The following is a 13,001-nucleotide window of genomic DNA, read 5'->3' on the forward strand; positions in this document are numbered from 1 at the left end:
CCATTTGTGTCAGCGCGTTGCAACCTCGGCCGCCAACTTGACCCGTCAAGTCAAATCTGGGTCACCCATCAATCGCCTCGCGATATCAAGCTCGATATATCCTAAACATAACGGCCGCTCCCCGGCCAAAGTCGCGCCAGGCCCCAATCAAACAAAGAATATTCCGTCCACTTTTTAAAACACGTCGATTCCCCGTTTTGGCAATCAATGGCGTGAAACAGGACGGACGGGTCGGCCCTGGCGGCGGCGCGGCTGGGCCATCATTCCACTGATGCACAAGGTGGTGCCTTTTGCGTGAGCCAATCACGTCGCGTAGATGGCTTTTCTGGGAAATAAGCTACAAGGCGAGTGACATCCACTTACAATATATGCAAAGCATGCATGCCGACGTCTTTTTCGGCGTGGAGGCTCAATTTGTGTATTGACACGTGTAAGTGTACTGTGATAGCTAAGATTATGCGCAGACTGCAACCATGCCGTTTGCTTAAAAAGCGTGAGGGACTCCGCAATCATGACTGGCGTTGAGATTTGCACCAACCAAATGACATTCCTGCCTGAGATCCTCTGAAAGCGTCGCATTGTTATATCATACCCGATACCGTCGAAGGATACATCATAAATTTCCAGTCTAACATTATCCCAATGCAAATGGCACCAATTGACGATGAATGTACTCTGACGATTTGCACCTTTCTTCGAGTACCCAGCCGGAGCAAATTGGTCTCATAATCACCACTCGGCCCGGATGGACTCCTTATCCACTTCACCTTGCCCAGAATGGGACTACCTAGATAAGTATATAAGTCCTATATAATCACATACCTCGGCACCGAAAACCGCAGGATCTCATCTAAGCTCCTCCACGAGTCATTCCATCTCACAAGCGCACTGTCTTGCACTGCATTTTGCCTACACGAGGCAGGGCCAATCGACCTTAGGCTTACTACAGCGATCGAGACCGGGTTGTATCAAGGTTAGGCCAGCTAATCAACATGAAGTGGATTTCTACGTTTTGATGAATACCTCAAGTTTTTATGGACAAGACTTCTTTAAGACATGATCTCGCGTTATCATTATGCTATGCTGGATAAATTCATGCACCATATTGAATGGGGAGATACACGTAGCACATTGGGCTCCAATAGTCCATACAAACACAGGCATTATTCATGCACACAAAGCATATAACATATGCAAGTTCAATAACATTTATAGCCTCTTTTATTTATTCTCTTCCCAAATCTAAGCTGTATCCAAAACAATAACCTCTGCCTCCTCAGAGCCAATACTCTCCACCACCAACTTATCTCCAGCAAAGACGCCCTCCACAAAGGCGCCATCTCCCTCCTCCAGCTCTGCATCTTCCCGTCCGTCCAAACGGATCTTTGCCTTGCCACCCTTCAGCATCGGCACATGCACAAACACCTTTCTCTTATTCTGCTCAGTAGCATTCGCGCCCACAACCCATTCAAACTTCTTCTCCGGTGCAATAATACCAGCACCCATGACGAAATCCGCATGAATAGGAATAGTATCCTTAATGGCAGGCTCAGCATCCTTCTCCTGCTGCGCCGTAGCCTCCTGCCCAGCCTTTAACGGGCTAAGAATCTTGACAAACTCCTTGCGTTTCTCGTCGTCGCTAAAGCTGCGAGTGTGATATCGCGGCTCAAGGCCCTTCTTCCACGGAATAGCCCAGATCTGCAAAAAGTGCACCGTGTCAGTCTTGTGCTCATTAAACTCGGAGTGCGCGATTCCCGAGCCGCCCGTCGTAAACTGCACGTCGCCTCTGTGCATTCTGTAGAACTTGTCCGACTGGCCGCCCTCCTTGCCTTTGGTCAACATGGAGTCTCGGTGGGTGAGTTCCCCGGAGAGGATGTAGCTGAAGATTTCGAAATCCCGATGCGGATGCGTCGGGAAGCCAGAGTTGGCCTTGACGCGATCCTCATTCAAGACGCGGAGGGATCCGAACTGTGAAAACTTGGGGTTGAACCAGTCGGCGAAGGAGAAGCTGTGGTAGGTGTTTAGCCAGCCGTGGTCGCTGTGCCCGCGGGTACTGGACCTGTGGGGTGTGATTTTGGCGTTGCGCAACACGGATTTGGACATGTTGGCGGCGGATTTGAGCATAGATGAGTCTGTTTGTGGTGATGGAATTTTGGCGGAGGTTGTGGTGGATATTTTGGTGTTGATTGATTTGAGGGCTTGTATGAGTGCTGTGTTGAGGTTGGGTGTGATGCTGATGATGAGGATGGAAATTGAAGCAATGACAATGGTGGAAATGGTAGTGAAGCGAGACATATATACTGGATGGTGGGAGGTGTAGAAGTGCGGAGAAGGTTCGCGGCGGAATGGATTTCTGTATTTCTATCTGGTTTTCATAATGATGGCTTAAGCCTGACAAGATATAGATGGATAGCTGGAAACTTAATATTGCCATGCGTAATTGCCGTACTGTCGCCGTTCCGAGCTCTTAGCTAACGATTCTTAAGCCAAACGTAATCGTTGGTGGTCCCAAAAAGGACTAGGGCGGGCGAAGCGCAGACTACAGCAGCTGGGATTGGTCAATTGCGTCACTGGTTTTTTTGGACGATTATGGGATGATGACTACAGCCAAGGTGTTGGGAATGGGCCCCACATTCAAAACTGTTTAGCTAAGCCTGCCCAATGCTCCTCAATCTGGTGGTGCGGCAGAACACTGTGCTTCATTCTCATCCACGTGATACGACTGCTGTGTGAGCAGAGATGCGGCGCGTCACAGAGAATGGTGTGATGCGCTGGCATCGCCTGCTTCCATGCGCAGATCGAACGCTTCGATGCTGCACGTGTAACTTGCATGGGCCAATGCCAACGCATCCGTCATGTTGGTGCCCGAAATGGCCACGGCGCAGCATCGCATCGTGGGCTTTTTGCATGAGCTATTGCGAAGCCACTTGGACGCCACTGGTTCTACAGTGAACGCAACAGACCGTTCAATGTTTGGATAATCTCGGCCGGGAATGTTTGACTGTTCCGTTGACTGACACCTTATTTCTTCAGTTGTGCTGAACGGTGACACGGTCTTCAACGGCTTGGTCGCACGGAATGTGCTTGAACCGAGAGACCGTTCATGCTGGTCTGCTTCATGTTTAGATGCAAGTCATCTTGCCACTTTACAATTCCTATCTATGGATTGGACTACTCTCAGCCGTCGTAACGATGCAGCTACACATTTCTTCTTGCGGTGTTGGATAAAAGTGCAGCTCAGTTTAGCCTGAGTACAAGATGGTGTTCCGGTTGAGATCATCAGCAACGCCATCAGAATCACCCACATTCAGCAATTTGGCCAATTATCCATCAACAGATGAGCAACTTTCATTCATCTGCTGTCATATATATTGTTCAAACTAAAAGCAATTGCCTACTTACCTTGCTGATTGTGAACGTTAGATCATCTGGTATAGTGCCCTGTCCAAGACTCCTTTACAAAACAAAGACTCTCATCCATACCCCTTAACCATCCATGTCTTCCGGTTTCGCCTACCTCAACAAACGATAAGGCTGACGAGATTCATCACCGCACGATAATACTCACAACAAATCGGACACGGTCCTTCTTCTCCCTATGGGTCTGCTCGCCTCTCCGAAAAAGCAATGCTCGCACGACGTCACTGGCCAGAACAGCGTCATCTGACGAGCCAGACTGACGGGGAACCGGGCCGTTGCCATTCATTCCGACTTGGCGCCATTGGTGGCGGTGAAGCTGACCGGAATAGGCAATCCATCCAGTCTGGTGGTTCAACATCACATCTCGTCTTACACGTCGTGTACAATCAACGTTCGCTTGACCTTGAAGGTTATTCATCGATTTCCCGTGAGGTGTGTAGGCAAGAGCACATGCCCCATACACTAAATACAGCGCCGTGTCAAGGTCGGTGCTCTTCAGCATGAGTCAGTGTAAGTCAACGCTGCTGACTGTTGGTGAACATGTCTGGCTCTTTCAATAGAATTCGTCTTATCTGCATTATAAAAGCTCTTTTGTATTCCTGGACCTACACGAAGCTGCCTTTTTGACTCAGTATTTGCTTCGAATTACCGCTGTAGAGACACCGGCAGCGCTATTCCGGTTATATTCTGTTGCAGCCATGTCTGCCGAACCCCTAAGCACCTGGGATCAAATCGCTCCGCGGGATCACGTCCGACAAGTTTTCTGTTTTCCTTATCAAGGTCCCCAAGATGGTGATCTCCAACCGTTACGTCAGGTCCTCAGGTCGGCTCTTGATCGCGCCTGCACTGACTTGCCGGATTTTGCTGGAAGAGTCGTTCCTGTGGACAGCCCTCCTGGGCATCTTTTCATCTCAAAACACGGAAATGATCGCGCGAAACTAGACGTCATCGATGATTCGGAAACGTCCCCATTCAGCTATGAGGAGCTCAAGGCTAGAGGGTTCCCACCTGGAGCCTTTGTTGGATCATGCTTCGGTCTAGAACAAGAGTCGAGGCAGGACAATCAAGTGGTTCCGGCGACAAAGATCCAAGCCCGCGTCATACGTGGTGGTTTGCTTCTTTGTATATATGTTCATCATTCTGTGACGGATGGCATTGGTTTGACCAACTTCGTGTCCACATTTGCGCGATACACTCTCTATCGAGAACGAGATGAACTGCTCCCGAAGTCCGCCAATCTCGCCAGACATCCCGAATTGCCGATCGAGTTGACCTCGACCCTCCTCGAGCGCAACGCCTTCGATGACTTGATGAAGCTATGTCCCGAGTACTGGGCTACGCCTCATGGAAGCCATCCACTTACTCTGCGTTTCGGACCTACCAGCGTACCGTTCGAGTCCATCCCCAAAGAAGGCCGAATCTTCGTCTTTGATAAGGACACAATCGCATTACTCAAAGAAACGGCCACAAGATACCAGGCTGATGGTTCTGACTTCATCAACCCTTCGACATTCGCTTGCCTCGCAGCCCTCACGTGGATTTTTGTAACAAGCGCCCGAGTCAGAGTCAAACACAAGTTCTCCTTAGGAAAGGAACTGCAGGTCCCACATACTAATGCACGTATTATGGTACCTGCGTCGTGGTCACGACGGGCCTTTTCCCACCTGATCAACAGCAAAACCGGCAACACTGTCGCCATTATGAAGCTGGAAACCGAGCTTAGTAACCTCATTAAGGCGAAAATGTTTCGAGAACTAACGCCAGCAACTGGTAAGGCCTTTGCCAAACTTGTCCAGTTGATCGAAGCAGGTCTCGCCGGCATCGACGAGGATTTCGTTACCATTCGCACTGCTATGTTTCTTGCTGCATCAGATCCTCGACATATTGGACTTGCCCACAATCCCTTGGATCCGTGCGATTTCATCATTAATTCCTGGCGACACCTCGGCGCAGATACACGGTGGGGCATTCCGGGCGTTGTTGGAGACGTCGGGATTTCTGGCGTTCATGATCATGGTATCATGCCTGATGCTGTGCGCAGAGCCCAACCTGCATGGAATATGGGCGCCGGTCTCATCATGCCCGGCAGTAAAGATAGTAAGAGCTATGAGGTTCTTATAACGCTTGATTCAATGTCCATGGCCGAATTGTGCTCGGACCAGGCATGGATGACGTGGATAGATCGTGTTGTGTGACGGGGTGCTGGCTGCCCAAGACTATGCCTCACCTCTTCTTTTTCACCTAGTTTCATCTGGCCTATTTGAACGTTTAGCTACACCTAGATTTAGACTTCAATAAACAAAAGCTCACGCTGTTTTTAAATGCCATTCTTTGCAAAAAAGATGGGCTTCTTATGGAGTCCATGTATTCTGACATTCAATCGTTTGGCATTGGTAGCCATCGAGGTACGACAAGGTGGCCCTAACATGCAGCTCATTTGATAGAATTCGTGCATCTGCATCCGACTCGCCTTGATGGTTTCGGAGAATTACTGGTCAATCCATCTCAGACAGTAAGCGACTGGGCATATAGTTACCGAAGACGGTAGATGGCCGTGTTGGGTAGCTGGAATACAAATGCTGCTTCCACCACCTACAGCCAAGTGCGTCGAAACATGCCGAATAGCTTATAATTTAGCTTATTATGCTCGAGCAGAGCTTCTAGAAGCTTCCTAAGGTCAGTGCAGTTAGGCACAAATTGACTGATTGACAACTCCATGCATGGAACATTAACATGCGCAAGTAAACGGAACACCAGCGCGGATTACATTCAGAGTGACACAACGTCAACGTGTTTTTTGCAACACAATCCGAAGCGACTTTCTGCATTGTTGACACGGGGGGTCGGTCATCCTCACTGCAGATCTGGCATCCGAAAGCGGCTGAATCTCACCCCCATTTCGGAGCGGTGAATCATGGTGAGATGGCACAGTCCCCCTTGGACAGTAACCAAGCAACAATCTAGTTGGTTTATCACTACCGAACGTTGGCCATCGGCAGTACCTAGTGGCGCAGATTGTGACGTTCTCGAACAAGTCTTTGTGGCAGTCGAATTGAGACATGGGGCTTAAAATCGATGAGTGCTTGACTTCCGTGATCTGACACGGAATTGATAAAAATTTCGCCAATTCCCTCACAACGTTGATTCGATTATCAACATGTAGACAGCCTAAAGTAGGTGGTTGGCGTTACTGAGAAGCAGTTTCCGCTTTTGCTTGCCTGAAACCATTGCTCGGTGCGGGAGTGGCCACTTCTATGTTCCTCGCGACAGCTGGGGAACTGCTAATATATGAATTCCATCCTTGTACTCTGCACGGGATAAGGTATTTCGGCATGGTGCAGGCTCGTCCCCACAATGGGAGAAAGGGATTCCCAATTCGTATCTCCAGGCTTGAACACTCAGTAGCGAACAAAAATCGTGAATAGAGACCAGCTTCCCCATATTGTGTCTAGTTGGCCACTCTGACAGCTAGCACAGAACTGTAGCAAATCAACCGCCAATCGGATTGACTATGCCTCATCGAAAACTACGATTGATTAAACTCGATATGGACGGCCACCAACTTTGCTCTGATTGCATCTGTCTGGTGGCAGTCTGGCAAACCACGCATGGTGCATACCGCCAGTTGGGCGTCAAGCCGCGATTCAGATGGTGTGGTGCCATGGTCGCGCTAGGATAGGACAGTTGGTCAGGTCAAGTCGATCTCATGTCGGAAGCTGGAAGTGTGTGATGTAACTTGAGAAAAGAGCTGTGGAAAAGGTTGAGGTCTGATGGAAATTGTCCCGCATTTGGCCTTGGTCCTTGACTCCTTGGACCCTTCATGCAGAGCGGGAAGGAGCCAAGGAAAGCACCTGCCTGAACATCAACCAGCCCCCAAAATATCTCCAAGAGAACACAGAATCGGAAAACCGTGCACAAAACACGAACATGGTCCTGTTAGCCACTTGACGCCAACCTGGCTTACCGACCAGTGTTCTGGGCACTTCATTGATCTGCTGCCTGGTTTTTGGACCCCAGCAACATGTGAATTGAGGACCAATGTGATGCACTAGTCTGTTCTTTAGTGTCGTAAGGCTGCTCAAGTGCACCAGGATGCTGGCCCAGATACCCGGCCCAGCTTGAGCTGTGTGAGCTGTCTGGTCGCCCCAACCTCTCCAGTCAATACGGGAAAGCGGGTCCGACTTGCCCGCCACCGCCAATTCATACCCGACATGGAGCTTTGGCGGTGATGCAAAGCTTTGAATCTCATGCGCCAGCTGTTCATTCCTCGAACGACATTTCGGCGCACTTCAGGCGCACACACGCACAAAAACACATGCGCACCAGATTATTTCATGTCGGGCAGTGTGTGCCAGATTTTCTCCCTTTCAACCTACCTTCGCACGCTCCAATTTAGACCAAACAACATCTATTGTCTCAGGTAAGCCGTTGGATTTCTCGTCCGTTTTTCAATTGATTGTCTCCCCGGCCCACGGCCCGTCCGCCTAGTGGCCGCTCAGAGCTTACCCCGACGTTCGACGTGGGGCTGGTGGCTGGATGCCCAACAGTCCGGATGGCTTCACGTCCTTGTTGACCTCGAGGCAGCTTGAAGCATCCCATGGCATCAATCTCCCAGCCTCATAAAAAAAAGTTTTACATTCAAAGCCCAACCAAATTCAGAGTTTTCCTTCTCTTGCATGATGCATCCTCATCTCGCATTGCATCTAGACGCCTCAATTGGCCGGTATTCCAAGTGGACCTGGCTTGCATTAGAATGGCGTCGACGATGAATTTCCAAAACTTAAACTTTGAACATGTGGAATCTCCCCGTACGTTGAGACTCCTCCACGTTTTCTCGAATATTCTCATCTAATTTACTGCTACTGTTGACTTCTCATCTGGCTTTACACCTTGGCTGATAGTTTGTTTCTTGCTAGACCGGCGGCCACCTCGAACAACGTTAGTATCTCGTCGCGCATCAGGTGAAGATTTGACACCAGCTCGTCACCCACGGTATTCTCAAGGTGTCGATGACCACATAGAATATCGCCAGACTCGGTCTTCCTCTCAAGAATCGTTGTCACCTCAGCCAACCATTGTGCCGAAAGGACCTTATCCCGCCTCGCCAACCAATTCCACACCCGAGCTGTATGGTCCAGACAGGTTTTTTGGGCTCTCCGGTGCATTCCAGTCACAGCCACAGGCATATCCAACCGCAGGTGGATTAATGTCGAACCAGGCCGTTCGATTTGATGAGGCTCAGCTGGCAATGTTTGCTGCCGACAATGCTGCCCGCATGGACAGCTTCAAAGATGAGCTAGCACTCGCGGCTGGCAAAGTTACACCTGGTGTTGATGACACTCCATACATCCAGTATGCTTTGGAGGCTTTGACTCGTGAAAGGGGAAGCCCAACAGCAAGCCAGCTGCCCGTCCCCTCACCTCCCTCTGAACGATACAGTCAAGGATTTCAACAACAGGGCCCAAAGTTCATGGTCAAGGGATTTGCTCCTGTACCCGCCTCCAAGGGCGAACCATCCTCTTCACATGGCGCTATGCATTCACCTATTTCGCATCAACCTCAGCAGCCAAAACCCAAAGATTTGCCTCAAGACCGCAGCTTCCCATTCACACCACAGCAACCTGGGCCTGCAGCTGCACCAGTGCAGCAAAAGCCGTCTACAACACATCAGTGGATTCCGGTAGACAAGAACATGCTACAGACTATTGACCCTCGTGGCCGCACTTACCCGGCTTTGACGTTTAAACCACGAATTTTACGACCATTTTCACTACTAATGTTAATGATTCTGTGCGCTATCATGATGGCGGGGCTGATATTTTCCGGCGTGTACTCACAAAAGAATGACGGCCTGACTCCATATCCTGGCAGTATATACTCGGGACAGTACTTCGTGTTTCGTATCCTACCTCAAATTTTGGCTGGTATCATCCTAATATACGCCCAAAGCATTGTCACAGCATCACTTCGAGTGGTTCCGTTTGCCACATTGGCCCAAGAAGATCCCGAAAAGCGTTATTTGGCTTTGTTCCAGAATCTGTATGCAACATCATTTCTGCTCCCTCAGTTACCAGGCGCATGGCAGCTCAAAACATTCGGCATAGCCACTTGGCTTGCAAACTTTACGTTGCCGCTACTGAGTGCAGCATTCACGTGCATATATGTTGATCGCGAGGGGCGATGGGTATGGTCGGCTACTCAAGGTCTGGTCTGGGCTTCCGTTGCCTTGTATTTCATTCTCTTGGTTGCCGCTGGCATATTAATGACTTTTTGGTTTGGTCATTGGACTGGGCTCCTCTGGGATGCCCGCTCAATTGCCGACGTCATCCCTTTGCTGCACCGAACCAATACCATGAGCAGCTACCGACGTAAAGGTCTCTACGAGCGCAACTGTGACTATAGAGCAGAACTCCGAGAGCGATGGTTCGACAGACTGGGCTACTGGCAGAACAGAGACTCGGTGGGAGGAGTTTGGCATGCCATTGGAACTTCAGCCGTGCCCGCGGATCACGGCCCCGATTTTGTAACCGAACCACGATCTGAACGTCGAAGCAACGAGCTCTCCGTCGGTTCTCATCTCACGGGATCATCTGCACTTTTAGACTTCGAAGGTGGCAAGTACCTGCCATGGTGTCTGAGAGACATCCCATTGGTGTCATTCGTCCTTGTGACGAGTGCACTATTGCTAGCTCTCCTCATTGTGTCTTTCTTGCCCCAGACAAAGCTGGAGTCTGGATTTACACCATTGCTCCCATCACGACCCGATGGCTCAGCCTTCTCCGCCGCCAACTTTCTGTACAGCTTCCTCCCCTCCACATTGGGCATGATTCTATTTCTGCTGTTTCAGAGTTTTGATCAGGCGTTGCGCATCCTCCAGCCATGGGGTGACATGGCCTCTCTCGACGGCGCGGTAGCCAGCCGATCCATCCTCGCCGACTATGCCGCCTGCCTACCCTTACACGTAACAGCCAGAGCGCTTCGAAACGGTCACTGGAGGGTTGCCGTCATCTCCCTCATGTCCACCCTCTTCATCTTCATCCCCATTCTCGCCGGTGGCCTCTTCATGGCCCTGACAACGCCTTCGCAGCAGGTTCGGATGTTCCCGAGCATGCCAGTGTTCGGCGTCCTCCTCGCATTCCTCGTCCTGTACGTTGGTTGCGCATCCCTACTCATCCCCCAGCGCCGCCAATTCTACCTCCCCCACTGTGTAACCACCATCGCCTCTCTCATCAGCTTCTGCACCGCCAAGGACCTCTACGAAGACCCTGCCTTCCGCTCCGTTCGGTCGAGAAAGGATCTCGCTGCCCGACTTGGCGTGGGTCGTAAAGACGTCCGCGAGGAGAGCCTCTGGTTCTTTGGTGTGCTGGCTGGCCGCGATGAGAAACGAATCAGTGTACGACGAATGAGACGGTATACCGAAAAGGTAGCAATGACACGATCTATGGCCTCAATGGTATAGAGTGATGATCGATACGTAACGATGATCACGATACATAATTATCAACATTTACGGAAATTTTCACATGGCAACGGAGTTAATCGGGATTTGTTTTTAGAAAATGGTTTGCAATTTTCACCTGTATTTTTTGGCGCTGCTTGTATTCGGTGTTGGTGTTGGGGCTTAGCTGGACTGAATGACGATGAGGTAATGAGATAGTGGACTGGAATGTTTGATGCAGCTAGACGACAAGAACACATGGGATGTTTGTAAACATGGCGCAAAGAGTTCCAGGTTAAGATCCTTCCATCTTTGACCTGTGTACACAATAGAACATGATGCATTTTCATTTAAATAAGCGTTTGTTCGTTATGTCAGTGACATTACATTTCGGCTTTATTACCAAGTTTTCAACCACAGTTAAGAGAACATTATGTGATAGCATATCTACACTTCCACGTAAGAGGCGTGGCATGTCTCACATGTCCACCCAGCCTTCCACAACAACATTCCCCAGGAATGTAAAAGAAAAAATAGCCCACCAACCTCATTGTTGTGGTAACTCGTGATTGTTTGTTTTCCCAGCCACTTCAGTACACGCCATACACTTGGGATTTCCTAGTCCCTCTCAGAAAATGAACCTCCCTCGAGTCCTGCTAGACTCGGTAAACGCCATGCTTGCTGTTGTAGCTGAGTTCCCCTATTTGGAGTGGTAAAAATATAATAAAAAAATTTGAAGATAGTCGTAGCTATTGCTATATGTTCAAACATTACAAAAAGGAATAAAGACTCTTTCGGTCTTCATAGTTCGTATTAACTTCATTGGTCGTATATATCATAATTTGCCAGCCCGCTTAATGTCAAAACTCCGCTCAAATGCATACCCAGTCGCTTCAGTGTTGTCATTATCAAAGAGAACATAATACGTAATCCGGCAATACATTTACCGACTTCTCCTTCCGAGTAAGCGCCCGAAAACATCGTGTCCATGACGTTTCTGATGTATAGGAGTGACAGAAAGAGGACGAGCTCCTTGATTACTCGGAGAATCTTGTTCCTGGGAGACGGGCGGTTGAGCTGGTGAGGTATTTGACCGGTTTCGTCTCCGTTTATGATCACTATCTGAGCGCTTGTGAAAGCTGAACAACTTCCTGCTGTGCTCCTCTTCGGTGTCTGAGTCGTCCTCAAATACAGAATGGGGCTCTGGCTCGGGTTGTGTGGGAGACAAGACGGCGAGAGATTTGAAGTGACGTGGTGCTCGGATAGGAGATGGCCGAATCTCAGGGGCAGGTAGATGAGTGGCGGAATGGGAAATGACTGAATAAATGGTGCAGTGAGAGCGTCGATTAAAAGAGGGCTCATCGAGAGACTTGCACTCGCGCTGGCCGGCGGATGTCGTCGGCCGAGGATGGCTCGTGGGTGAAATTGGACTGAGATCCTCGTCTCTTTGTACCAGTAGCTCCGGCATGGCAAAGCTCACTGGCGTAAATGTAGGTTGTTGGATGCAAGGCGTTAGGAGAGTTTCGGAAGGGCGAGGTGGTCTCAATGGTTTACTGCTTGAGCCGCATGAGGTTGAAGGCCGCTGTGTCGCTTTTCTCTCCTTACGAGCAGGGACTGGTGGCAGTGCTCTGGTCGGTGGAGGACAGGATAATTTTGGGAATGGAGAGTATGTTGCAGCAGCTTTTCTGGTCTGGGTTTGAGCTTGCGATGATGCGCCATTTGGGAGGGGCCATGATGGCGGTTCGCAGTTCTCGTGGTCCAAGGATGGCTTCTTCCTGTGAGGAGATGGTATCAATGCCGGGTATTGTTTGTTCGGTACAAGACGTGAACCCTCATCAACCTTGGAACTTGCACGATGAGGCCAAAAGCTATCCCACAACTCGGCAGTGTGCGCATGGTATTGATAGTCATCATCCACCGAAACTTCTGAATCGGTTCGGTCTTCAATGAGCCCTGGGGCTGATCCATCTGAGCCTAAAGACTCTCTTCCGCGGCAAGAGCTATTTGACGAGCATCGTGAGTTACTGTAGCAGTTGGTAGAGTTGGTAGAAGTAGAAGCCTTTCGAGGATATGAGTAGTTGGCTACGGGGTAGTATTTTGATACCAAAGCGAGGTCTACCAGCTTGCCCGAGGAGCTCTCCAT

The 13,001-nt window shown here is 49.8% G+C and overlaps 5 protein-coding genes across 5 annotated transcripts; 2 read left to right on the top strand and 3 right to left on the bottom strand.

Moving 5' to 3' along the window:
• Positions 1 to 1,242: 1,242 nt before the first annotated feature.
• On the bottom strand, positions 1,243 to 2,295 carry VFPPC_08581 (pirin domain-containing protein; the record flags this gene model as incomplete). Its single annotated transcript, XM_018287262.1, has 1 exon — positions 1,243 to 2,295. One exon carries the CDS (start codon positions 2,293 to 2,295, stop codon positions 1,243 to 1,245), a length of 1,053 nt encoding a protein of 350 aa, XP_018144220.1.
• Positions 2,296 to 3,547: 1,252 nt separating this feature from the next.
• Positions 3,548 to 3,922, bottom strand: VFPPC_17808 (hypothetical protein; the record flags this gene model as incomplete). The annotated part of the gene is made up of 1 exon (XM_022429489.1): positions 3,548 to 3,922. One exon carries the CDS (start codon positions 3,920 to 3,922, stop codon positions 3,548 to 3,550), a length of 375 nt encoding a protein of 124 aa, XP_022285457.1.
• A 196-nt stretch (positions 3,923 to 4,118) lies between these two features.
• On the top strand, positions 4,119 to 5,615 carry VFPPC_08582 (anthranilate n-hydroxycinnamoyl/benzoyltransferase; the record flags this gene model as incomplete). Its single annotated transcript, XM_018287263.1, has 1 exon — positions 4,119 to 5,615. The coding sequence occupies one exon, from the start codon at positions 4,119 to 4,121 to the stop codon at positions 5,613 to 5,615; it is 1,497 nt and encodes a 498-aa protein (XP_018144221.1).
• A 3,011-nt stretch (positions 5,616 to 8,626) lies between these two features.
• Positions 8,627 to 10,879, top strand: VFPPC_08583 (phosphoribosylaminoimidazole-succinocarboxamide synthase; the record flags this gene model as incomplete). The annotated part of the gene is made up of 1 exon (XM_018287264.1): positions 8,627 to 10,879. The coding sequence occupies one exon, from the start codon at positions 8,627 to 8,629 to the stop codon at positions 10,877 to 10,879; it is 2,253 nt and encodes a 750-aa protein (XP_018144222.1).
• A 922-nt stretch (positions 10,880 to 11,801) lies between these two features.
• On the bottom strand, positions 11,802 to 13,001 carry VFPPC_08584 (hypothetical protein; the record flags this gene model as incomplete). The annotated part of the gene is made up of 1 exon (XM_018287265.1): positions 11,802 to 13,001. One exon carries the CDS (start codon positions 12,999 to 13,001, stop codon positions 11,802 to 11,804), a length of 1,200 nt encoding a protein of 399 aa, XP_018144223.1.

This window comes from Pochonia chlamydosporia, chromosome 4, assembly GCF_001653235.2.
Source record: "Pochonia chlamydosporia 170 chromosome 4, whole genome shotgun sequence".
NCBI classification, from domain to species: Eukaryota; Fungi; Ascomycota; class Sordariomycetes; order Hypocreales; family Clavicipitaceae; genus Pochonia; species Pochonia chlamydosporia.